The sequence below is a fragment of the Suncus etruscus genome, chromosome 7 (assembly GCF_024139225.1).
Source record: "Suncus etruscus isolate mSunEtr1 chromosome 7, mSunEtr1.pri.cur, whole genome shotgun sequence".
NCBI lineage: Eukaryota > Metazoa > Chordata > Mammalia > Eulipotyphla > Soricidae > Suncus > Suncus etruscus.
The window spans coordinates 96,479,208-96,506,907 of NC_064854.1; the positions used below are offsets into that span (position 1 = coordinate 96,479,208).

At 45.7% G+C, this 27,700-nt stretch overlaps 1 protein-coding gene across 1 annotated transcript; it reads right to left on the minus strand.

Annotated features, from left to right (window-relative positions):
* Positions 1 to 5,009: 5,009 nt before the first annotated feature.
* FLCN (folliculin) lies at positions 5,010 to 26,833 on the minus strand. The gene is made up of 12 exons (XM_049776867.1): positions 26,649 to 26,833; positions 23,571 to 23,843; positions 21,564 to 21,710; positions 20,385 to 20,606; positions 18,669 to 18,829; positions 15,021 to 15,112; positions 12,100 to 12,290; positions 10,018 to 10,131; positions 8,963 to 9,086; positions 7,043 to 7,174; positions 6,594 to 6,699; positions 5,010 to 5,260 (listed from the first exon to the last, which is right to left on the minus strand). The coding sequence occupies exons 2-12, from the start codon at positions 23,817 to 23,819 to the stop codon at positions 5,059 to 5,061; spliced, it is 1,740 nt and encodes a 579-aa protein (XP_049632824.1). The 5' UTR covers positions 23,820 to 23,843; positions 26,649 to 26,833; the 3' UTR covers positions 5,010 to 5,058.
* Between the last annotated feature and the right edge of the window lie 867 nt (positions 26,834 to 27,700).

The window sequence follows — 27,700 nt, forward strand, 5'->3', positions numbered from 1 at the left end:
TCACTCTGGCCCTTAGTATTTAACTATCTTGAGTAGCTCTGCAACAGCTCAGTGATGGAGAGCTATGCTCTGCTGCACCCCACTTTAGCCCACCTCAGGTACTTCCCCACAAAAGAAGCCCCTAAAACTAGTTTTCTGATGTGCTATGTGCCCCAAGGCTCAGGGACAGTGAAAAAAATTAGCCAGGGCAGAATGGAGACTCTACTAGCCCAAGAAAACATAGTTGAGAACCTTGAGGCTAAGTTCAGGACACCCCAAAGGAGGCTTCCAAATGGAAACACCTTGCTAAGGGTTGAGGTGTTCTCAATTATCTCAAGTAGAAAAAAATGAATACTATATAATTCAATCTATACAAAATTGTAGGTAATACAACCTATGTTGAGAGATCAATAGTTGTCTAGAAGAAGGGGTGAGGGAGCTGTAGGAATTACAGAGATATTAGCAATGGGTATGTTTATTACCTCAATGATATTGTATCTTTCACAAGCATATGTATGCCCAAAACTTGTCAAACTGCATGGTTCAAATAATTGTGTACACACAGACACAGACACAGACACACACACAGACACACACAGACACACACAGACACACACACACACACACACACACACACATTGGGTTTTGGGCCACACCCAGTAGTACTCAGGGGTTACTACTAACTCTGCACTCAGAAATCGCTCCTGGCAGGCTTGGGGGACCAACTGGGATGCTGAAGGTCAATTGCATACAAAGCAAATGCCCTACCACTGTGCTATCACTCCAGCAAATAATTCTATATATTTTGTGCTTTAGGCTTACACCTCAGCAGTGCTTGGGGCTTACTCCTAGCTTTGTGCTTAGGGATCCTTCTAGTGGTATTCGGGGAACATATGGGGTGCCATGTATTTACCATGAGCCCCACTTTTGGGCCATACTACTGCCTCTAAACTACAAATCTATACAGAAAGATCCAACACACCTGGAGGTCAATTCAAACCTGCTGGGTGTTTATCACTGAAGATCCAACTTTTTCATCCTGAGGGCTTGATCAGAAGTTTGATTGTCACCCACTTCCTGTGGTTTCTTTTCTTTTTTTTTCTTTTTCTTTTTTGGGCCACACCCGGCGGTGCTCAGGGATTACTCCTGGCTGTCTGCTCAGAAATAGCTCCTGGCAGGCACGGGGGACCATATGGGACACCGGGATTCGAACCAACCACCTTTGGTCCTGTATCAGCTGCTTGCAAGGCAAACACCGCTGTGCTATCTCTCCGGGCCCCTGTGGTTTCTTTTCTAACTTTTATTGAGATACTGTGGTTTTCAATACTGTCAATGATAGTTTCACGCACACATCAACCCAACACCATACCCATGACGAGAGTGCCCACTGTCCTCCACCAGGATCCCAAAGGTTCAACCCTAAGTTTAGTTCTAAGGACAATGTCGCTAGCTCCTTGCCTTTGACTATTTGTTGCTCCCTTTCTATGCATCTTTAATTCCTACATGAGAGGAATTAGTTCTATACCTAATCCTTTCCTTCTTTTTTTTTTAATCTTTATTTAAACACCATGATTACAAGTATATTCATAGTTGGGTTTCTATCATAAACAGAATACCCCTCCTTCACCAGTGCAACATTCCCACCACCAATGCCCCACTTCACCCCGCCCCTGCCTGTATTAAGACAAGCATTATACTTCTCTCATTCTTTAGCATTGTCATGCTAGATATTAGTGTAGTTTTTTCCCTAACAGTATTCACCACTCTTTGTGGTGAACTTCAAATTGTGAGCCGGTCCTTCTGCCCTCCCAGCCCTTAACTCTATTGTCTGTGGGCCTTATTACAGTAATGATGTTAATTTTTCTTCAAACTCATAAATGAGTGATACTATTCTGTGTGTGTCTCTCTCCCTCTGACTTATTTCACTCAGCATAATAAGATACCTTGTATAGGAAAATTTCATGACTTCATCTTTCCTGACGGATGCATAGTATTCCATTGTGTATACGTACCACAGTTTCTTTAGCCATTCATCTGTTGGTTGTTTCCAGAGTCTGGCTATTGTAAATAGCGCGGCAATGAATATAGGTGTGAGGAAGGGATTTTTGTATTGTATTTTCGTGTTCCTAGGGTATATCCCTAGAAGTGGGTTAACTGGATCAAATGGGAGCTCAATTTCCAGTTTTGGGAGAAATCTCCATATTGTTTTTCATAAAGGCTGGATTAGAAAGCATTCCCACCAGCATTGAATAAGAGTTCCTTTCTCTCCACATCCCTGCCAGCACTGATTGTTCTTGTTCTTTGTGATGTGTGTCAGTCTCTGTGGTATGAAATGGTACCTCATTGTAGTTTTGATTTGCATCTCCCTGATGATTAGTGATGTGGAGCATTTTTTCATGTGCCTTTTGGCCATTTGTATTTCTTCTTTGAGGAAATGTCTGTTCATTTCTTCTCCCCATTTTTTGATGGGGTTATATGTATTTTTCTTATTAAGTTCTGTCAGCACCTTGTATATTTTGGATATTAGCCCCTTGTCTGATGGGTATTGGGTGAATAGCTGCTCCTATTCTGTGGGTGGATTTTGTATCTTTTTTTTTTTTTTTTTTTTTTTGGTTTTTGCTCAGAAATAACTCCTGGCAGGCACGGGGGACCATATGGGACACCGGGATTCGAACCAACTACCTTTGGTCTTGGATCGGCTGCTTGCAAGGCAAACACCGCTGTGCTATCTCTCCAGGCCCTGGATTTTGTATCTTAAGCACTATTTCCTTTGAGGTGCAGAAGCTTTTCAGCTTAATATAGTCACATCTGTTTATCTCTGCTTCTACTTGTTTGGAGAGTGCTGTTTCCTCCTTGAAGATGCCTTTAGTCTCAATGTCATATAGTGTTTTACCTGTGTTGTTCTATATACCTTATGGCTTCAGGCCTGATATCAAGGTCTTTCATCCATTTGGATTTGATCTTTGTGCATGGTGTTAGATGGGGGTCTGACTTCGCTTTTTTGCAAGTAGCTAATCCTTTCCTTCTGACTTCACTCAGCATAATACTCTAATTCCATCCACGTACAGCATATTGCATGCCAGCTGCATAGTATTCCATTGTGTGTATATATACCACACTTTTTTTTTTTTTTTTTTTTTTTTTTTTTTTTGGTTTTTGGGCCACACCCGGCGGTGCTCAGGGGTTACTCCTGGCTGTCTGCTCAGAAATAGCTCCTGGCAGGCACGGGGGACCATATGGGACACTGGGATTCGAACCAACCACCTTTGGTCCTGGATCGGCTGCTTGCAAGGCAAACACCACTGTGCTATCTCTCTGGGCCCCACAACTTTTTTTTTTTAATTACAACTTCCTGATCCATTTGTCTATAGTTAGGCATACCCTTGGCTATTGTACCAACTGCTGCAAGGAATATAGGTGAGCATATACCCATTTGAATTAATGTTTCTGTACTTTTGAGGATGAATTCCAAAATGTGCTTCTTGTAATACTACATGTTTGATGTCTACATATTTAAATCACTGTCATACTACATGTTTGATGTCGTCACTCTTCCCTTTTATATATTCATAGAAAGACTACAAGTTTTTTGCTTACCAATGGGCCCAGATTCATTCTGGGAAGTGTTACAGAGAAGCTATTTCTTTAGGATCCCTGACCTGAGCACAGTCACCCATCCATGACTTGTGTTATTTTAATTCTAGTAATTTCTATGACTTATCTCACTTAACTTATATATATATATATATATTTTTTTTGGCTTTTGAGCCACACCCAGTAATGCCAGGGTTACTCCTGGCTATGCGCTCAGAAATAGCTCCTGGCATGGGAGACCATATGGGATGCCAAGGGATGGAACCAAGGTCCGTCCGAGGCTAGCATGGGCAAGGCAGATGCCTTACTGCTTGTGCCACCACTCTGGACCCATTTATCCCATTTAAGTCTCACACTAGGAAAACCATGTGGTCAACAGTTACAAAAATACATTTTATTGTGTTTTTAAGTTCTTTCATGATACAGATACTTAGTCATATAAACTTAGTTATGTTAAAATATAAACAGAAAAACTATAAACAAACCAGCAAGACAGCTGGGAAATACATATATATCCACTTTCATTTTTTTAGGCTTTTTTGGAGGCCAGACCTTCCAATGCTCAGATGTTACTGCTAGCTCTGCACTCGGGAATCACTCCTGGCAGTGCTCAGGAAACCATGAGATGCTGGAGGTTGAATTCAGGTTGGCCACATACAAGACAACCACCTACACTGCCATACTATCACTCCAGCCCTCTTACACCTTTGACCTTTCAATCACCATATTCTGAAAACTTAGCTGTAGGCAAATGTAAATATATAAAGAAGGCTAGCTGGTGAAGTAATATGGCATAAAACCACAATGGGTCTCTCAACTCCATACAGTGAGTTAGGCAAACCAAATTCCTTGATTTTTCCATATCAGCAAAGCATCTTCCAGTGGAAAAAAAAAAACTTGTCAAAGTGCTATATAGCACTTTGAAAGCCACAAAAGAGCATATCCATATGAATTCAGAACATGAATTTTAGTGGATCCAATGAGGCAAACATCCAGGCCCAGAAAGCCTTTCTTAGGAGTCCTAACACAAAAACAGATCACTAAAAATGACGAGATATCAGCACATGGAATGGAATTGCATAACTGTACTAAAACATACAAAACTAAACATATGACCTGGAATTTCAAAATGAAAACTTTCAAACATTAACCTTGAGAGAGGATGTGTTATTGCAGCTCAAATGCCCACATTGGGATTGGATTGGCACACCTTTCCTACACAATTGAGATCTATCTTGAGGTTTTAAGATATACATTTCCAAGACCACTGCCCTGTGTGTGCACAAATGAAGGGGTTTCACTTCCCATTGTCTTTGAAGCACTCCAAACAGTCTGAGGGATGATGCTAAATTCATGGAGCCCAATCCCACATAGTGAAGGGAAAAGTTCAACCCCATCATTCTGCCCATTGCTAGGAATCAGCTGTACTCTGAAGCTGTGTTTCCCTTTCCAGGCAGTGTGATTAGGATACGCTCCTACTATGGGTCAGTTTCGAGGCTCTGAAGCTGTAGGGCTACGAACTGTAGACATGAGGTGTGACTTGTAGGTTTTGCTCAGGCCTGTCATCCAGAATTTGAGCAGCTTGACATTGTCCTCCTCAGAGGCACCCAGAATACTCAGGAGCTTCTGCGTATCTTCTTTGGGTCGACTGTCCACTTTGGTGAATTTAAAAAGGACCTTCACTTTGCTATAGAAAACAAAAAGCAAAGCCCTTAGATACTAGAAAAATGATAGCATCACAAGCATTCTGTTTTTGTTTTTGCTTTTGGGGAGCACAAGACAGTGCTCAGGTGTTACTTCTGGCTCTGTGCTCAGGAATCATTCCAGCAGTGCTCAGAAACCATTTGAGATGCCAGAGACTGAGCCCAGTTCAGCAACATGCAAGGCAACTGCCCTACCCATTGTGTTATCACTTTGGCCTATCACCAGCATTCTGATCTTGGAACTAAAATGGCTTTAAAATCAGAAATAGCTCTGCAAATGGGCTAGAATTCAAACACCCAAAGAGAAGCATAGCACAGCATGGTTTACAATAACTGTAGGACTGCTCAGCTGCCTAAAACAGCTCTAATCCTGGGAAGTACGGCTAGTTTATAGTAAAAAAATAAATACAGTGAGAGGCTAGGGCTAGAGTGACAGCACAGTGGGCAGGGTGTTTGCTTTGCACGGAGCAGAGCCGGGACCGACCTGGGTTCGATCCCAGGCATCCATTATGGTCGTTGAGCCTGCCAGGAATGATTTCTGAATGAAGAGCCAGGAGTAATTCTGAGCGACATAAGTGTGCACCCCCCAAAAAGGTGGGGGGTGTGGTGGTGGAAGAGAAGGGAAAAAAAGCCACATTCCTTAAAAGTTCATTAAAGATGAGTCAGAGAGATGGCTCCAAACAAGTGCTAGAATTGTTCCTTGGCACTGCATGATTTTCCCAAGCATTGCTGTAAGCTGCACCAAACCCAGGAATAAAACTACTGAGGACAACTGTGTTATGGCCCCAAGCCAAAAAAATTATGACAGCATGAAGAAACAAATTAACTTGCTTAATAAAGAAGCAAATGGTTATCTGATTTTTAAAAATTTTTTCTTTTTTTTTTTTTTTTTTTTTTTTTTTTTGGGCCACACCCGGTAACGCTCAGGGGTTACTCCTGGCTATGCGCTCAGAAGTCGCTCCTGGCTTGGGGGACCATATGGGACGCCGGGGGATCGAACCGCGGTCCGTCTCCTAGGCTAGCGCAGGTAAGGCAGGCACCTTACCTCCAGCGCCACCGCCCGGCCCCAAAAATTTTTTAAAGTTAATTAGGAAGCAAAAAATTACAGCTTCTCTGGAAGGTTATTACCTCATGTCACAAAAAGAGCTGTATGAGACTGGGAGGTATTGGGTCACTTGCTCCAGATCATCCAGATTAAGTAGTGGAGCTGATCTTTTAGCTGTCTGACCTTTGAATACCACCTTTCCTGGCGACCAGTTTTAATAGCAAAGACCCATCTAGAAGCAAATACACCACAGCTACAGCATGCATACTTACTTCATCCACTCCTCCTTCAGGCAGATGAGGCACTGGTCCACCACATCCACAGAAAGATTCTGATTAGTCAAAGCAGCTTCCATTTTGTTCAGGATAGTGGGCCCAACTGGGAATAGAGGGGGTGGAGATTAGTATACAAGGAGGAAACTGTGTGTATGCTGTGTGTGTGTGTGTGTGTGTGTGTGTGTGTGTGTGTGTGTGTGTGTGTGTGTGTGTGTGCAAGGAGAGAGGAACTGTGTATGGTGTGTTTGTGTGTGTGTATGTGTGTGTGTATATGTGTGTGTGTAGAGATCAGTACAAAGGGGAGAGGAGGGTGTATGTCCTCTCTCTGGGGAGTAAAGCCAGGAGCAAATCTGAACTCACACATGCAAGGCAAGTGTTCCACGGCTGAATCACATTCATGGCCCACTCTTGTTCTGGTGAGAGGTAGCCCATTTGGCAGTACCTACCTCGGTCTGCAGCTACTGGGCTTCCACTGGTCACCACAAATTCATACTTGCTGAGAGACTGGTCATCCTCACACCCAGTGGGGTGGAGGCTGGAGCGGATGGCCATGTGGACCTCCACCACAACAGCAAATTCTGTGGAAAAATACAAAATACATGCTCTGTGAAGTGTTCCTTCTTATCCCCTACACAAGCCCTTTCACTCTGATATCAATGGTCAGGTGAAAAGTCTGACATTGGGGCCGGGTAGGTGGCGCTGGAGGTAAGGTGTCTGCCTTGCAAGCGCTAGCCAAGGAAGGACCGCGGTTCGATCCCCCGGCGTCCCATATGGTCCCCCCAAGCCAGGGGCAATTTCTGAGCACATAGCCAGGAGTAACCCCTGAGCGTCAAACGGGTGTGGCCCAAAAAAACCCAAAAAAAAAAAAAAAAAAAAGAAAAGTCTGACATTAAAGCTTTGACATTTTTTTTTTTTTTTGGCTTTTGGCTTTTGGGCCACACCCAGCAGTGCTCAGGGGTCACTCCTGGCTGTCTGCTCAGAAAGAGCTCCTGGCAGGCACAGGGGACCATATGGGACACCGGGATTCGAACCAACCACCTTAGGTCCTGGATCGGCTGCTTGCAAGGCAAATGCCGCTGTGCTATGTCTCCGGGCCCAAAGCTTTGACATTTAAAGTCTTCCAATTTACTTGAGAATAAAGCTGAGTTTTGTTAATTACTAATAATGTGCTGTATTCTAGTAATTACTTTATATACTTCATTCACTTGACAGTGACTTGGCTACAGGTCCACTATAACTGCCATTTTACTGATGGGGAAAAAGACTCAAGAGAAATTGAGTAACCTTCTCAATGTCATGCCACTAAAAGTAATAAGAATCTCAAATCTAGGGGCCGGAGAGATAGCATGGAGGTAAGGCGTTTGCCTTTCATGCAGGAGGTCATCGGTTCAAATCCCGGCGCCCCATATGGTCCCCTGTGCCTGCCAGGAGCAATTTCTGAGCCTGGAGCCAGGAATAACCCCTGAGCACTGCCAGGTGTGACCCAAAAACCAAAAAAAAAAAAAAAAAAGAATCTCAAATCTTTCTTGAAACTAAAGTCTATTCTGGGGCCAGAGAGATAGCATGGAGGTAAGGCATTTGCCTTTCATGCAGAAGGTTAGTAGTTCAAATCCTGACACCCCATATGGTTTCCTGAGCCTGCCAGGAGTGATTTCTGAGCATGGAGTCAGGAGTAACCCCTGATCACTGCTGGGTGTGACTCAGACACACACACACACACAAAAAAAAAAAACAACAAAAAAAAAGAGATGCAAAATATTATGCTGCTGGGCACCAAACAGCCTATAAACACAGTGACATGTTGGACCATGTCACTCAGCTGGCAAGTAAGCAGGCTTTGTGCTCAAGGATACCATTAGTTTGCTGGTTGTCTGTAAAGAGTAAACTTACAAGCACTGAGTGTGGAATAAGGGCTAATAAGCTCCAATTGTATGGATGATTGCCAAAGGGATTTAAGGCCTTTTCTTTATGGGAGAAAAGAGATGAGGGGTGAAAAGGGAGGAGGACAGAAGACCTCAGAAAGGAGAGGCAGATCATAGAATAGTCAGGACATGAAGGTGTGCCATTTCTGCCATCAGGCAGCTTCCAACCCAAATCCCCAGAGTGGTATCATTAGGCTGACATCCACTCACACTATTTATGCCCTGCCCCTCCTGCTGAGAACCACACCACAGATCCCTTTGACTCTGAGGCTGGCCATTCCAGCTTTGCCCATATTAAAGACAAATAGGCCCAAAGCCTCTGGGAAAACTGATCTAACAAGGTAAGGTGCAGTGAACAGGCATGTTCTCAAATCCAAGACTAAGATCCAGTCTACTCCTGATCCTGATGTGGGAGAAGGCACTTCTAATAGGAAAGACACACACCTGAAGAGAGCACATGTGGGGGGATCGGCACATGGGGGCTGAGGCCCAGGAAGTTGCATCGGTAGGCCTCCTCATATTGGTTGCTGTAGGGAATGATGCGGACACAGCCCACTGGCAGCATGGTCTAGAGAGAAGAGACAACTCAGAACCCCAGTCAGTAGAAGCCTCCCAGCTCCTGACTGTCTCAATCTCCACACCTCACCATGACCCTGCAATCCAAAGCCTCTCCTTCATCCCAGTAGGTGACCCTGCTCATCACCCCACAGAGGTGTCATGTCTTCCACAAAGCCCCAGCTCCTCCTGGGAATCACAAAACTCTGCCACTGGCTCTCTGGTATTCATCTCACCCACAGCTCTTCCTCCATCCAAAGAGATTATTATATGCTTTTGAAAAACATTGTCCTGTGTGCCCTCATGGCTTAGGTAGAGGACAGGCTCTTAAAATACAGAAGCCAGGGCCTACAGTGACTGGATCTGAGCACTAAACTATCATAGCGGGAGACTCAGAATCACCAGGAATGATCCCAGGATGCCCAGAACACTGTTTGGCAGGCACCTTAACAAGAAAAACAAGAGAACATCAGAGCATTCACTACATTCACACTTCTAGGATGAAGATGGTACGCATAGCTATATCCTACGTCTCATCAGCAACACTCCACCAGAAGGCCTTAGACCCACTTCTACAGCAGCTATGAACCAATTTGGTTCCTTCTCAGAGAAGGGTAGTAATTGGGAGGTGTATACAGGACAGTCAAGTTATCGATCCATCAGGAAGAACAATATTTACTTACACCGTAAATAAAGCCCAACAATGACTACTTTTCTTATTTTTTAATTATCAGATTCATCAGGCATGAGTCACTACTCTGAGTCTAATATTCACATCTAAAATCAGGGCTGGGTGTCTGTTGTTACAGTTCACTTGATGTTGATTTACCACACTGCATATATTTAGGGAAGGCTGCATTATCACACCACACCTGCTATAGGACTGTTTATAAACCCACCAGGCAAACATGCTTGCTATGAAACTCGGGGAAAAACGCTCTTACCCGAAGAACATCAAAAGCTGACTGGACAAGGTCTGCATCTCTACTTTTCCAAATCACCTGGTTTCCCATGAGAACATGCCAAGCCAACATGCGAAAAGATGGGGCACCCAGGACCTGAAAAATACAATTCATTGTTTTACTATCCAGAATTTCCCCTTTCCTTCCAAGTGATGGTATTTGTGTGTATATTTACAAGTTTCTTTGTATAATTAAGGAATATGGGTTAGGTGAAAGTCACTTATTTTCTCCAGAGGTTGGGTGATTTCCCAAGGTTAAAGGGGAGAGATCAAACTTTCTGGCATGGCATCATAGAAGCCAGAGAGACAGTACAGCAAGTAAGGCACTTGCTTCTTATGTAGCTGACCTGAGTTGATATCTGGCAACCTATATGACAACCACTAAGAGTAATTCCTTACTGCAAAACCAGGAGTAAACCCTGAAAACTGCTGGATGTGGCCCCAAAATAGAAAAAGAAAAAAGGAGTATTACCATTCAGGGACAGAGATGATAATCCAGGGGGTAAGATGCTTGCCTTACATACAGATGATCCCAGTTCAATACCCAGTATCACATGGTCCCGAGTACTGCCAGTTGTAGGGCAAAAACTATACCACTACTCCAAAACAAAATGGCCATCACCTACAATTTGCAGTCTAGGCTGTGTACAAACCAGTAACAGGTTCAGCAGTGTGTCTCAAATGGGACAGTACATACTTCATGTATGAGAGACCCTGGGTTCCATAACCAGAACTGCATGACTCAAGCACTGTTGGCTGTAGCTCTAGCCAGGGGTCCTCAAACTTTTTAAAACAGGGGGCCAGTTCACTGTCCCTCAGATCACTGGAGGGTCTGACTATAGTAAAAACAAAACTTATGAACGAATTCTTATGCACACTGCATAAATCTTATTTTGCAATGAAGAAACAAAACAGATACAAATACAATATGTGGCCCGCGGGCCATAGTTTGAGGACCACTGCGAGTCTAGACACTGAGCAATGCAGCAGTAACAATAACATGAAACCTAGTAAGAGTATGATTTTTTTTGTTTTTTGGGCCACACCCGGTGACGCTCAGGGGTTATTCCTGGATGTGTGCTCAGAAATTGCTCCTGGCTTGGGGGACCATATGGGACGGTGGGTGATCGAACTGCAGTCCATCCTAGGTCACCTGCATGCAAGGCAAATGCCCTACACAGCTGCACCACTGCTCCAGCTCCAAGAGTATGATTTAATAAGAGTTCTAAAATGATAAGATTTGAGAACCACAAATAGCCAAACAACATGGGGCTGGAACAATAGCACAGTGGATAATTTGCCTTACATGTAGCCAACCCAAGTTCAATAGCCAATATCCCCTTTGGTCCCCCAAGCCTGCCAGGAGTAATTTCTTTTTTTTTTTCTTGGTTTTTGGGTCATACCCAGCAGCACTCAGGAATTACTTCTGGCTCTTCACTCAGAAATCTCTCCTGGCAGGCTCAGGGGAACATATGGGATGCCGGGAATTGAACCGCGGTCCGCCTGGGGTTGACCACATGCCAGGCAAATGTCCTATTGCTGTGCTATCAGGAGTAGTTTCTGAGCACAAATCCAGGAGTAACCCGAGTGCCACCAGGTGTGGCCCAAAAACAAAACAAACAAAAGCCAAAAAACATATAAACTTTCTTTAAAGAAAACACATCTATCAATCATTTAAAAGAGTAGCACTGAGTTTTCTGTCTAATCACCCCAGATGTCCACGAGTCTTCAGCAGCCAAACTAGATCATTTTCTTTGGTTCACAATATGCCCTGAGATCTCAAACCAACAGGCCCCAAAGATAAGAGTTTATCAGATAGAAAATATGCTCTTTTGGGCCCGGAGAGATAGCACAACGGTGTTTGCCTTGCAAGCAGCCGATCCAAGACCAAAAGTGGTTGGTTCGAATCCCGGTGTCCCATATGGTCCCCCGTGCCTGCCAGGAGCTATTTCTGAGCAGACAGCCAGGAGTAGCCCCTGAACACTGCCGGGTGTGGCCCAAAAAACAAAAAAAAAGAAAATATGCTCTTTTGAGCTTCAGATCAGGGCTCTACCCTTCTGCCTACCTGCCTCATATGCCTAAGAGACTTAAAGACAGACAGCTTTCGGGTCTGCCAATTTCCACAGTCTGAGAGCAAGGAAGAGTCTGTTGGGCATTTGGTAAGCTCTCGTCCTTCTGTAGCCTCTGGCAAGCTAGGTGCTTTGTCCTCCTCTTCAGCTTCTGAGTTGTCCCAGCTTTCTGATTCTTCCTCTAAATCTGTAAAAGCGACAACAGAAAGTTATGAAACATGCTGCCCCTCAGATTACTCAATCCCTGGATGCATCAGTTTTCTTACAATGTGACCATTTCAGTCCAAAATATTACATGGTTAAAATGACCGGTTAGTTATGGATTTCTAGGTTAAGAACTAAATCCAGGGCCTTAAAGATGCAAAGCATGGGGCCGGAGAGATAGCATGGAGGTAGGGCATTTGCCTTGCATGCAGAAGGACGGTGGTTCGAATCCCAGCATCCCATATGGTCTCCCGAGCCTACCAGGAGTGATTTCTGAGCATAGAGCCAGGAGGAACCCCTGAGCGCTGCCGGATGTGACCCAAAAACTCAACCCCCCCCCCTCCCAAAAAAGATGCAAAGCATACATCTACAACTAAAGTGCATTCCACCAAATTTCTGGCTTAGGCCAATTCTCTTGTATATTTCTGGGAGCCCTGGGAGTAGGCAGACAGAAAAGATTCAGTATTACTCACTTTACAACTTTGCAGCTGTTAGACTGAGCTGTTTAGTTTGTACAAATCACTGACAGGTTGCCCTGGCCATCTTCACTAGCCAAGAAACATGTGATCACAATAATACACTCTTCTAGGGCCCACTGATAGGACAGTAACGTAGGGTCAAGTACAAGGTTTGTCTTTTCTAAGCTTGTTATGCTATCAGTTACACCTTATAGCCTTTTATCTGCTTTGAAAAGCATGTTTGAATGCAAATGTGTGAGTTCCTTGACTAAAGAACCTTTCTCAAAGCCAGAAAAGTAACCCAAAGGTCTGAGCATATGCTTTGCATACAGAAACCTTGGGTTGAATCCCTAGCACCACATGGTCTCTGGTGCACTATCAGGCATGATCCCAAAACAAAACCAAATCAAATACTGCAAAACAGCTCCAAATTATAAAGGTCAATCATGGAGCCAATGCAGTAGTACAGTGGGTAGGGTGTTTGCTTTGCATGCAGATGACCCAAGTTCAGTCCTCAGCTGACATCCAGATGGTTCCCTAAGCAATATCAGCAGTGATTCTTGAGTGCAAAGTAAGGCATAACCCCTGAGCACAGTCAGGTGTAGCCTCCGCAAAATAACAAAATATATATAAATCACTTGCAAAAATGTTAGTACCACACTGTTAGTAAAAACTATACATCACAAATCAGATTTATCCAATTCCATTATTAAGAATATAATTAGCCCGGAGAGATAGCACTGCGGGGAATGCCTTGCAAGCAGCCGATCCAGAACCTAAGGTGGTTGGTTCGAATCCCGGTGTAACATATGGTCCCCTGTGCCTGCCAGGAGCTATTTCTGAGCAGACAGCCAGGAGTAACCCCTGAGCACCGCCGGGTGTGGCCCCAAAACAAAACAAAACAAAAATCCCTCCCCAATTATTTATATGGGCCGGAGAGATAGCATGGAGGTAAAGGCATTTGCCTTTCATGCAGAAGGTCATCGGTTCGAATCCCGGCGTCCCATATGGTCCCCCGTGCCTGCCAGGAGCAATTTCTGAGCATGGAGCCAGGAGTAACCCCTGAGCACGGGGTTACTCAAAAACGGGGTTACCCAAAAACCACAAAAAAAAAAAAAAAGAATATAATTATTTGGGGCCGGCAAGGTGGTGCTAGAGGTAAGCCCCTTGCAAGCGCTAGCCAAGGAAGGACCACGGTTCGATCTCCCGGCATCCCATATGGTCCCCCCAAGCCAGGGGCAATTCCTGAGCGCTTAGCCAGGAGTAACCAGGAGTAACATCAAACGGGTGTGGCCCGAAAAAAAAAAAAAGAATATAATTATTTTGTTTTCTTTTTGCTTTGGGGCCATATCTGATGGCACTCAGGGGTTACTCCTGGCTCTGCCTTCAGAAATTACTCCTGGCAGGGTCTGGGGACCATATGGGATAATAGGGATCAAATCCAGGTCGGCCACATGCAAGGCAAATGCCCTACCTGCTGTGCTATTGCTCTGGCCCCTAAGAATCATTAAGACCTAAATCACTTCCAATCATCTCTGATGAACAAATACAGTCAGGAATGAGGCTATTATATATGCCCTAGAATGCTCTAGGAAGTTAGTTAAAACACAAAGGTGGGCCAGAGAGATAGTACAGAGGGTAGGGTGCTTGTCTTGCAAGTGGCAAACCCAGGTACAATTTCTAATACCACATATGGTCCCCTAAGCATTGTTTGTATGCCATGATTCCTGAGCATGCAAGGAATAAGTAACTAGGCATAAGCCCTGAGCACAGCCAAATGTGCCCCAAACAGAAAACAAACAAAACAAAACACAGACCCTAGGGCCAGAGTGATAGTATAGCAAATAAGGCCTTTGTCTTGCACATTGGCCAACTAACTGTTGGATTACACCTGAATTTACCTAAAACAAAGTTTATCCCTGGCTTCTTTGTATGTTTCTTTACAACTTGAATTTACCCAGAAACAGAGATTGTCTTACTTATTAACCCAGGTAGGTTTACTGCCCCACCAAGGGTGGTCCCTGTACTCAATAAAAATGCAAGTTCTGGCAGGCAGCAGGGGCTCCATATGAGATAGAAGATTGTCAGACCACATGTGTTTCAACCTCAGCCTGGTTTGGATTATTTCATGGGCACCCTGATTCAGATTCGTTTACCTGGAGCTGGAGATACAGCGTGTGGGATGATTTTACAGCCAACCACCTCCCTAACAGCACCATAGGCAAAGGCTCCAGCACAAGCACTGTCCAGCTCACCTGCAAGTTTTTCCATCTGGACTAGAGTGTCCTCAGTGGGAGCACCCTCCAGGAGCTTCTCTGTCAGCCGGCTGCCACATGCCTTCAGGAGCCTGGAGAACAAAGTGCCATCTATGAATAATTCTCATCCAAAAGAAAAACTGAACCTGCAGCCAATCAAGCTTCTTGCTCTATCATCTTACAGAAAATGAAGATATGAAAAAAACATGCTGAGTAACATCATGAAGATACCATAATCCAGATCCAGAAGGTCTACAAAATTGCCCGAGTTCTTGATAGAAAAATCAAGTTGCGGGGAGGGGGTGGATAGAGAAGGAAAGGAGTGGAGGGTGGGGTATGAAGGAGGAAAAGTAAAGACTAAGCAGCTTAGAGCAATCTACACACTGTGTGGAACTGTTCTGATCCCAATTCATAAGTCAATTCTTTTTTCTTTTTTTTTTTTGGGGGGGGGGGTCACACCTGGCAGCGCTCGGGGGTTACTCCTGGCTCTACAGTCAGAAATCACTCCTGGCAGGCTCCGGGGACCATATGGGATGCTGAAATTTGAACCACCATTCTTGTGCATGCACAATGCAAATGCCCTACTTCCATGCTATCTCTCCGGTCCCTAAGGCAAACTGGAAACAAAACATTGGCCTGCATTCTACAGAAACAGTCAACTTAGTTTGGCAGCCGTTTCTGGCTGAAATGATCTGCTATATTAAAGAGTTTGTCCATGGCAGAGTTCACACTCTGCGCATGTGAGGCCCTGAATTTAATCTCCTGTACTGCCAAGCAATCAAAAACTCCAAGGGAAAAAGTGAGGAAACAAAAAAATTGATTAAACATTGGCATGCCCCAAAATGATTAACTGATTAACTGATGATAGGAGCATTATTAATTCATCATACTATTAGGTTTGTTTGAAAATTTTCCTGATGAAAGTGATTTTTAAATGACAGGGATGGGTCAGAGCAATAGTACAGCAGTTAGGACGCTTTCCTTGCTTACAACTGACCCAAGGTCAATCCCTAGCACTCCATATGATCCTCCGAGCCTAGGCAGGAGTGATCCCTGAGCACAGTCATGAGCACCACCGAGTGCAAGTGAAATTGTGCCAGGTTATGGAAACAGATATTCTTTGTGTGTAAGTTGTGAAATCCTATACATGGATGGATATGGAGAATATCATGCTGAGTGATATGAGTCAGAGGGAGAGGAATAGACATAGAATGATCACATTCATTTATGATATTTTTTTAAATATAGGTTGTATAATAATAATATCCAGAAACAATAGAGAAGAGGGCCAGGAGAACCATTCCATAGTAGGAAGCTTCCCACAAATAGCAGGATAGTGCAGTTAGAGCAGAAAAGGAACCATTATAATAATGATAATTAGAAATGATCACTCTGGGGCCAGTGAGGTGGCGCTAGAGGTAAGGTGTCTGCCTTGCAAGCGCTAGCCAAGGAAGGACTGCGGTTTGATCCCCCAGCATCCCATATGGTTCCCCTAAGCCAGGGGCGATTTCTGAGCGCTTAGCCAGGAGTAACCCCTGAGCACACGGGTGTGGCCCAAAAAAAAAAACAAAACAAAACAAAAAAAAGAAATGATCACTCTGGGGGCGGGCACCATAACACAGTGATAGGGCGTTTGCCTTCCATGCAGCTGACCCAGGACGGACCTCGGTTCAATCCCCAGCGTCCCATATGGTCCCCTAAGCCGGTAGCGATTTCTGAGCACACAGCCAGGAGTAACCCCTGAGCATCAGCAGATATAGCCCCCTCCTCCAATAAAAAAAAAGAAAAGAAAAAGAAAATGATCACTCTGGACAAGAAATGGGTGCTGAAAGGAGATAATGATAGGCATGATAACCCTCAGTAACAATACTTCAAAGCACTGTGTCTAGAATGGGGGAAGTGGAAAAGAGATACAGACAGAGACAAACAGAATCAGAGACAGAGAGAAACAGAAGAAAATTATCTGCCCTATAAGCAGGCATGGGAAGGAAACTAAGGACACTAATGGTGGGAAATGTACACTGGTGAAGGGTATTGTACATTGCATAATTGAAATTCAATCATGAATAACTCTGTATCTGGTTGCGGGGGGGACAACTGTATTTTGAACAACTTTGTAAGCACGATGTTTAGATAAAGTAATTTTAAAAAAATGTGGCAGCAGAGATGAGGGCCAGAAGGACTGGCTTTCGATAGGAAGCTCATCTCAAGGAGAGGTGAGTGCAATTAGGACACTAACAACTACCATGATAATGTTAATGAGTGAGAGAAGTAGAATGCCTGTGTCGAATACAGGCAGGGGGTTTGGGTGGAGGGATATGGGATGAAATGGTAGTGGGAATGTTGCACTGTTGAAGGGGAGTGTTCTTTTTGTGACCAAAACCCATCTACAGTCATGTTTGTAATGTTTTTAAATAAAAAAAAAAATGTGGCAGCATGGTTCACCAGTGTACACTTCCTGCCATCAGTAATATATATGTATATACATTATGTAAATATATATTGGTTTTTGGGCCACACCCAGTGACACTCAGGAATTATTCCTGGCTGTGCGCTCAAAAATCGCTCTTGGCTTGGGGGTCCATATGGGACACTGGGGGATCAAATCATGGTCCATCCTAAGTCAGCACATGCAAGGCAAACGCGTCCCACCACTTGCGCCACTGTTCCGGCCCCCACCAGTAATATATATATATTTGGGTTTTTTGGGGTTTTTTGGGAGGAGGCACACCCAGCGGTGCTCAGGGGTTACTCCTGGCTCTATGCTCAGAAATCGCTCCTGGCAGGCTCGGAGGACCTTACAAGATTGCTGGGATTCAAACCAGCATTCTTCTGCATGCAAGGCAAACACCTTACCTTCATGCTATCTCTCTGGCCCCACCAGTAATATTTTTTTTTTTTTTTTTTTTTTTTTTTTTTTTTTTTTTTTTTTGGTTTTTGGGTCACACCCTGTGACGCTCAGGGGTTACTCCTGGCTATGCGCTCAGAAGTTGCTCCTGGCTTCTTGGGGGACCATATGGGACGCCGGGGGATCGAACCGCGGTCCGTCCTAGGCTAGCGCAGGCAAGGCAGGCACCTTACCTCCAGCGCCACCGCCCGGCCCACCCCACCAGTAATATTTTTAAAGTGATGCTTCCATACTGAGACCAGTGATCTCCCCTGCCACGTTTTTTTTTTGTTTGTTTTTTGGGGGTCACACCCAGTAGCGCTCAGGGGTTACTCACTGTATGCCCAGAAATGGCTCCTGGCAAGCTCAGGGGACCATATGGGATGCCAGATTTGAACCACCTTCCTTTTGCATGCAAGGCTAAATGCCTTACCTCCATGCTATCCCTCTGGCCCCTCTTCCCACCCCCCCTATTTTTTTAAAGACTTTTACCTAACTGTTTACCAAGCACACACATTATGTAGGAACCAGGAATCCACCCAAGGATGACTCATCCCAGGCACATGCATAATTCCAACCAATGCACACCTGGAGAAACAGGAGTTACTCCCAGTGGTGCTCAGGGGACCATGCAGTGTTTGAGATCAAACCTAGAACTTCCACAAGTAAAGCATGCAGTTGGTCCTTGAGAGTCATCTCCCCAAGCCCTGTGACAGCGTTTATTCCAAGAGTTGTTAAAAAGAAACTGAAAATGGCATTACCAGGCAAAAGAGGTGTGAAGGCAAGCCCACAAATTGTCATCACTTGTCAAGGATGTCAGCGAACGGGCAGCATTACCATTCCTTTGGTGCAGGAATGGTGTAAAGGCTGTGTTCATCCTTTGAGCACGCTGTGGGCATCCAAACTGCTCTGCTTCAAATACCTGAAATGTGAAGGGAAGGAGTAGCTCTTTAAGAAAAACAAAGCTCAGATCCAGCTCCCTCAGCACCTATGTCACAAGCCTACTCCTTAGCATCTGCCATCTTCTGCTCTCTAGAATACAGAAGATGCCACCCATCTCAAAATTCCATTAGAATGGTTTTGCCTCCCCAAATTGATTGGTTGTCACTCAAGAAATTCGTTAAGAATTTCTACAGGGTTTGCTTTGCATGTATGAGGCCCAGGAGGAGACAAAAATATTCCTTCTTGCACCCTTTGCTGCAATGATTCACACACCCATGTGCCCAAGCTGTGTTGCTTCCTACTATTTTCTGACATAGGGAGATTTCACCACTGCTCTGATCCTGCATGAGTAAGTCTAGGTGAGGTCTAGAACTAGGTCCTCCAGAATCCTCTCTGCCCTCTCGCAGAGCAAATGAGCAACATTCCAAAAAGACTGTTACTCCTCAATCAAGGTGAGTACAGACAGCAGAGACTCTATACCCTTCAATGACAGAACCTGAGTAAAGAGCAAATTTTGTATGTGTTGGGGGGGAGGTTTGTTTTTGGAACCCACTCAGTGATGCTCCAGATTTATCCTTGCTTTGCACATAGAAATCACTCATGTGGTGCTAAGAGGGCCATATGTGGTGTTGGGGACTGAATCTAGATCTGCTGTAAGCAAGACAAGCACCGTACATGCTGTACTAGCTCTCCAACTCCCCAAATTTTATGGTTCTAAGCCACAAAGTGTGAGATCTGTCTGTTACCAGCATAGAAACCTGGTCTCCCTTCAGAGATGCAATGCCATAGTGTTAGGTCACATTCACATTTGGAGGTGGGTCTGCAACACAATTACTGAACAGTCTTCTGATATTGTGGTGAAAGAAGGGGGCAGGGCAACAATACAGTGGGTAGGGTGCTGGGCCTGTATACAGCTAACTTGGGTTCAATCCTTGGCACCCCATATGGTCCCCTGAGCCCAACTTGGGGATCCCTGAAAACAAAGCAAGGAGTAATCCCTGAGCACTGCTAGGTTTGTGCACCCAACCACACCCCCCACTGAAACAAAACTCTGTAGAGTTAACTTGGTAAGGGCAGAAAAGTCACTTGGGCAAAAACAAAATACAGGAGTGATAGTACAGCAGGTAAGGTGTGTGCTACCTTGCCTTGCATGTGACCGACCTGGGTTCAATCTCCAGCATCACATATGATTCCCCAAGCATCACAGAAGTAATTCCTGAGCACAAAGCCAAGAGAAACAATTGAGCATTCCTGGGTATGACCCAAAGGGGAAAACGTGGTGAGAGAAGGAGAGGAAAACACCAGGGAAGAAAACAAGGCAACTTACTATAGAACAAACATCAATCTATTCAGAACAAAGAAGCAGGAGAGACAACTGACTGACACAAAGTGCCCGACCCTGACCCTGAAGCCAGGTGATTTCAGTTGGTGGCTGCAGAACCTAGAGGCAATACTGCCTGGGCTCTTACCCTCCCTCAGTGAAGATCGCCCCCTATAAAACACCACTACTGGCTGCCTCCTTGATCTGGTGTTACCTTGAGTGCCTTGCCTTGGAGTTCATCAATGATCCCACGGATCTTCCCCAAGAGGAAGGGCCAGGAGTTGATGAGGTAAATCCGGTCCATCATGATGGCAATGATGCTGTACCAGCGCTGGAAGCCTCTGGCTAAACTGTCTTTGATGAAGAAGGTGTGGCTGAAGACAAAACCATGTTGCTCATCCCCAAAGAAAATGGGGCCTTCCCGGCCAGGACAGACCTAGAACAAAACAATGGTCACTCAGGAATAAAGCCCCCCTCATTGCAAAGAAACATGCAAATCCTCCTTCATTGACCTTCCTTTCTGCAGTGATTATAAGGAGAATGGGAGGGTGGGGATAAGAGAAAAAAAATGTTCACAATAAAAATTAAAAAAAAAACCGAGAGATAGCACAGCGGCGTTTGTCTTGCAAGCAGCCGATCCAGGACCAAAGGTGGTTGGTTGGATTCCCAGTGTCCCATATGGTCCCCCGTGCCTGCCAGGAGCTATTTCTGAGCAGACAGCCAGGAGTAACCCCTGAGCACTGCCAGGTGTGGCCCAAAAAAAAAAAAAAAGAAAAGAAAAGAAAAGACAGGGGATACTGTTTTCATTTCTTCCCTATTTTGGTTTTTGGGATCAGGCTCAGGAGAACTCAGGGGCTATGCACAGCTCTATGCTTGGGCTATTATTTCAGCTACGCTCTAGATACCTGGAATCAAAGCCAGGTCTCCTGTATGCAAAGTATGTGCTCAGTTATTGGGCTCTCTCTGGTCTCAGAAAATTCTTTCTGACGGAGAAATGTAAAAGTTAAGACTCAGGAATCCACAGAGCGACTGCCATGCAGTTTCAGAAACTAATCAATTTGCTGGTCAGCAGATTCTGAGTGGACATGATGATCCTTAAGATTAGAAACAATAAAAATAATGAAAAGGGGAGTCTTACAAGGTGGAGTGTATTTCTAGGACTGAAAATAGTTCCTCTCATATAAATATGCCCATCAAAACTGGACAAGAAACACAAGATTGCTGCTTAAAAGGACAAGCTAGCAGCCATCTAAGAAAAGAAAAGGTAACATAACAGGTCACTATGCACCCACTCCTCAGGGCAGGACTGACCACTGAATCTGTCCAAGACACACTAGCAGTGTGTGCAAGACTCCTGCTGAGGCAACTGCCCTTCCCAGCCACAGGTGCTCACCTCACAGCTCAGGCTCCGGACACATGCCTGGCGAACAATGCTAAAGAGCTGGGGGTGGTTGGGGTGCTGGTGACTGACATATTTAATTGAAGTCTCTTTATCGTGGCTAATATACCCAGGATGCCCAGCAGCAAGTGAACGGCAGCCCTGTCCATAGGAAAGAAAAGAAAGTCAATTTATCATGGAGCAGAAAACCAACAGTATTACTCATACATAAATCTTAGAAAACCAAGTTTACTTTCATTCAAAATAACAGGGTTCTAGAGTCTTAATTATCTGAGAATTGCAACACTTCTTAAATAGGAAAATAGGACAGAGACTGAGAGATTGAGAGGTTGTGAATGATAGCACTAGCCACTGCACGAATGCAGCAGGCAGCCAAAGAGCTCATTCAATGTGACCTCATTTAATCTAAAGTGCAACCTGGCACATTTGCCGCATCGTTCTTGAGACATGCACTTTCTGTTTATACTCACTTTTGCGCATATCCCTGTGTGTGACATATTCTTTTTTTTTTTTTGGGGGGGGGGGGGTCACACCCGGCAGTGCTCAGGGGTTACTCCTGGTTCTATGCTCAGAAATCGCTCCTGGCAGGCTCATGGGACCATATGGGATGCCGGGATACGAAGCACAGTCCTTCTGCATGCAAGGCAAGAGCTTTACCTCCACGCTATCTCTCTGGCCCACCTTGTTCTTTTTATCTTTTTTTTCTTCTTTTTTTTTTGGGGGGGGGGGTGGGGGGAGGTCACACACAGCAGCGCTCAGGGGTTACTACTGGCTCTACACTCAGAAATTGCTCCTGGCAAGCTCAGAGGACCATAGAGGATGCCGGGATTCGAACCACCGTCCTTCTGCATGCAAGGCAAATGCTATCTCCATGCTATCTCTCCGGCCCGTGGGACATCTTCTTTCTTACTTCAGAGTCCATTTATCCACATCTGCCTGAGATATTTATTTTCTCTCTCTTACCCTATGGCTCTTTGACCCATATCTGCTTTCAATGTGGACTTTCTTACCTTAGAGCATTTCAGTCCACATCCCTGCTTGGGAGGTATACTCTACTTTCTACTCTAGAGAAGCTCATGTTCTCTCTCGAGCACACATCTCTTCTCTCATTTCCCAAATTAATGTTTACTTCTCTCTTCTCTCTCTCCTCTCTCTCTTTCTCCTCTCTCTCTCATATGAAATACAATGAGATAATTAAAATGAAAGCCTCTGCTTTATAGAAGTCCCAGAGATGCAAAGTGATTCACACAATGCTACCTGCTGGCTTCTATCCATGACAGACGGTCACGTAGCAGGGTTCTAAGGACCACACCTCAGTGCTGGTGTATCTGTGTGAGGAGGCCTGCTGAAAACTGCTGTGGGAGAAAGTGCCACAGTGCACACAAGTCACATATCTTGAAGGCTTCATCCTCTAGAAATGTGCGGAAAGCACTGAGGGACACCCTTGCTTTGAACCTGGCTCTGAGACTCTGTCTAGTCTATCTTCCTCCCTTCACAGATTGATCTGCTGCCTGAAGGCTCTCTCACCTGTAATTCCTCCCACCCTGATCCCTCACAGGTATTTCTACAAGTAAATAAATTAACCTCAAGCATACCATATGCTTCACCCAAACTATAAGAACCAAACTTAAAAAGTTTCTATTAAGGGCCAGAGCAGTGGTGCATGCGCTAACCTAGGACAGACCGTGGTTCGATCCCCCACCCAACCTCCCCTTCTCATATGGCCCCCCAAGCCAGGAGCGATTCTGAGCGAATAGCCAGGAGTAACCCCTGAGTGTCATCAGGTGTGGCCAAAAAAAACCCCACAAAAACAAAAACCCTAATGGGATAAACATTAAAGCAGTAAACTAGCTTGAAGACCACAGCCCTGCTATAGTCAAACTCTTTACTTTTTGACCCCACAGTGTCTCCTGTCCACAACACATAGCAGGTATCAAACACAGAGTACCAACATAAGCCCCCCCAGGAAGCATGAAGTCCTTCTCATCTTGAGACACTTACCTCACACATATCCGATTTTTTGGGTCCTGGGCTGCTGGACTCTGCACTAGCCCCTTCTGCTGGACTGTGAGCACGGATCCGACTGCTCATCTGAATGCCACCTTCTTCCTCCTCGGCTTGCTCACCCTGGCCAGGGACGTCCCCATTCCCAGCCCCTTGTGGAAGTGGAGCATGAAGAACCTCTGTACAAAACAGAGTGCGAGGACCGTGGAGCTCACAGAAGTGACAGAGAGCCACAATGGCATTCATGGTGCCTTGGAGAATACACAAGACCTGCATGGGGAAAGGGAGTGGGAAGGAGAAATACCAGTAGCTAGTCTGAGATGATCAAACCAAGTATCTGGAATATTTGTCAACTCTGCAGAGCAAGGATGGGGAAGGGGCTGTCAACAGGATTCCAACCTTGCATCTCTCTTACCCTAGTTCAAGTCCCTAACACCACAGCACTGCCAGGGGTTTGCTTCTCAGAAGAACCACAAATAGCCACTAAGCACTCAGTGTAGCCCTCCCCTCAAAAAAGGAGCTTTTTCTGGTTCCATTCTCAGCACAGCATTATAGTCCCCCAAACCATCACCAGGAATGATCCCTGAGCACAGTCTCTCTTCCTCTCTCCCTTCTCTCTCTCCCTCTCCCTTCTCTTCCTTCTCTTCTCTTCTCTTCCCTTTTCTTCTCTCTTCTCTTCTCCTTCTTCTTCTCCTTATCTCTCTGTCTCTCTCTGTCTCTCCCTCTCCCTTCTCTTCTTCCCCTTCTTTTCCTTATCTCTGTCTCTCTATCTATCTCACACACACACACACACACACACACAAACACACACATATTCTTTTTTTTTTTTTTGGTTTTTCGGCCACACCCGTTTGATGCTCAGGGGTTACTCCTGACTAAGTGCTCAGAAATTGCCCCTGGCTTGGGGGGACCACATGGGACACCGGGGGATCGAACCACAGTCCTTCCTTGACTAGCGCTTGCAAGACAGACACCTTACCTCTAGCACCACCTCGCCTGCCCCACACACACATATTCTTGTCTAATAATTCTGACTAGTGGGATCAGGAGTGTTCTAGGCCCCAAGACAGGCACTGGAATGCAGTGGCACTAGAGACAACTGGCTCTAGGGTCACACAAATCTACTGGATCAGAAATCAGACTTGTCTCAGACCTTAGCAAGCAGGTGACATCAAGTATGGATACTTTCTCTCTCTCTCAGCACCAACCCCCACTGCCTCTCAGAGTTAAGCAGGACATATGGAATTAGAATTCTGGATAGTTGGGCCCGGAGAGATAGCATAGCGGCGTTTGCCTTGCAAGCAGCCGATCCAGGACCAAAGGTGGTTGGTTCGAATCCCAGTGTCCATATGGTCCCCTGTGCCTGTCAGGAGCTACTTCTGAGCAGACAGCCAGGAGTAACCCCTGAGCACCGCCGGGTGTGACCCCCCCCCCAAAAAAAAAGAATTCTGGATAGTTGTGTTCAGTTCTTAATACTCCAAATCCAATCTTTGTTTATTTTTTGGGCAGAAGAAAAACTGAACCACACCCAGAGGTTCTTAAAGGCTGTTACTGGTTCTGTGCACAGGAATCCCAGGAACTCAAACCAGGGTCTCAACTACTAGAGCTGCCTTGCCAACTCTTCTCTCTGGCCCCAATTCCAAGCCTGGACAGATTTGCTATAAATAAATAAATACATACATAAATACATATATAAATAAACTGGCTTGAGTATGCCTAATAAACTTTCCAGAATCCAAGGAAGAAGCAAAAACCTTCAATGGCTTGACTTCAACATTATACTGAAAGTATTTCAACACCTCTGTCCTTGGGACCAATCCCCTCCTTAAGGGCTAAACTCTCACACCTTGACAATGTCAGCAGCTTCCTCCTCTCCCACAGAGTACAGGAGTCTATTTCACCCCCACATGAGCCTTCGTGGGACCACAGAGCACCAGAGACCACCTTACAACTCGCTCAAAACCTGTTCTTAACCAGCACTGAGCATCAGAAACCCAGGCAACTCCCACAGGAGAATCCCACTCGGTGCTTGGAATTGCAGCAAAAGAAAGATGGAAAGGTCTACTGGGAATGGTTTCTAGCCCACTCACAGCAGGCCCACCAATTCTACCCATGTTCAACCTTGAATTTGTGTCCAGAGCTCCCTGGCACATGACTAGAAGGCAAACAAGAGTGTCAGGCACCACTATTAGCCGCCTGATGACAACAATGATAATCTGGCACCTCCTACACTTTCTCTGTGTGAAAGGAGTCGACTGCTTCTGCCACCGATGGGTGGTGCAGGAGATGGAGAGGAAGTTCCTCTCAGCTGGCTTCTTCTTGTCAATCCACAAAAAGCCAAACTCTCTTTCTCTCTCTCTGTTTCCAAGATGCTAAGGATGAGAAGAGAAGGCCCGCCCGTCCAATGAGATGCTGCCTTCTTTGGCCCTTCCTAGATGTATGGCCCTGTACTAGGTTGACCATTTCATCAGAGCCTTCCTCAGAAAGTCATCTGGGAGATTATTATAATAATAATAATAATAATAATAATAATAATAATAATAATAATAATAATAAAGCATACACTTTATAATGTGCACATTAGAATGTGCACTTTCTCCCCTAACCCAGAAGAAAGGTGATGGGGGAAAAGGGGGACGGACAACATGAAATAATAATACATATGGGGCCAGAGCAATAAATGACAGCACAGCGAGTAGGGCGCTTGCCTGGCACACAGCCGACCCGGGTTCGATCCCCGGCACCTTTTAGGGTCCCCCGATCATTGCTAGGAGTAATTCTTAGTGCACAGCCAGAAGTCAACCCTGGACACCGCAGGGTTTGGCCCCAAAACACACACACAAAATATATATAGTAATTATAATAATACAATATATTATATTATATATTATGATAATATATTGTCTTATATATAATATCACATATTTATTATATTATGTTATGTTATATAGTAATTATACATCAGGGATCCGGGGCTGCAGCCCTTAACGTCAGCCCGAACCACACCGTCCCCCTCGGACACTAAGCACCCCATCTCCAGCCCACCTCCCTCCCACCGCTCCAAGCCCACCTTACCCGGAGAAGTGTCGCGATCGCCACCCCCGTGCACTCGGCCCACCGGCCCTCCTCGCCTCCCGGGCCCGGGGCTGCCTCGACCGCTCCAGCGAGCAGCAGGGCCGCGCCGGGTCAAGTCTCGGCCCGGCTGGCGTCGGTCGGGGTCTCCGCTCGGGGGTTGCTCGGCCGAGTTGACATCCGACGGGGCCCCCACCCGGCCGGTCCCACGGCATCCAGCCGGGGGTGGAAGCCCCAGGCGCGTGACTCGGCCGGGCCGAACCATCGCCAGCCCGCACGGGGGGGCGCGGCCCGGCTGAGCGCGTCTCCGTCTCGCGAGACGACGGGGCCTGCGAGATGCCGCTCGCGAGAAGATCCGGCGAGATTCGCGTCTCCTAGCTCCGACCCACAGGGCGCGCCGCGGCTTTCGGTATCTTTTCTCCCTGAGGTCCTATTTCCGAGGTCCCCCCTCCCCAAGTGCGCAATGGTTCTGACCGCACTGGCTGGGCCTGCCGGAAGAAACCATTCGGAGCGCGGGGTGACTCGGTAGACTGAAAAACCACCGGGGGCCAGAGCGGTGGTGCCAGCGGTGAGGCGTCTGCCTTGCCTGCACTAGCCTAGAACGGACCGCAGTTCGGTTCCCCCCGGGCGTCCCATAGGGTCCCCCAAGTCAGGAGGAGTCATTTCTGAGCTCAGAGCCAGGAGTTGCCCAGTGTTGACTAATGGGCCCATGGAACCCATTCTCGGTGGAAAATGCGGGGAGGTGGCCCTCCCATGACCCAGGGAAGAAGGTTCTTGCAATGAGTTGGAGGAGCAGCTTTCGATATATAGGAAAAGGATACTACGCATCACCTAAGTTTTCCATCTGGGCTGATTTCCCCCCACCCCGCAAGATATTTGTTGAAACATCAAATCGATTTTAAGTAACTCTGCCATCTGCCAGTTCTGAGATATAGAGCACTGCCTTATTCTATCTAGTAGACACATGACTAAGTACATTACTCTGATATATATTGTATAATGCACCACGGTTCCTGAAAATAACGTGGAATGGTTAAAAGTGATACTTAGAAATC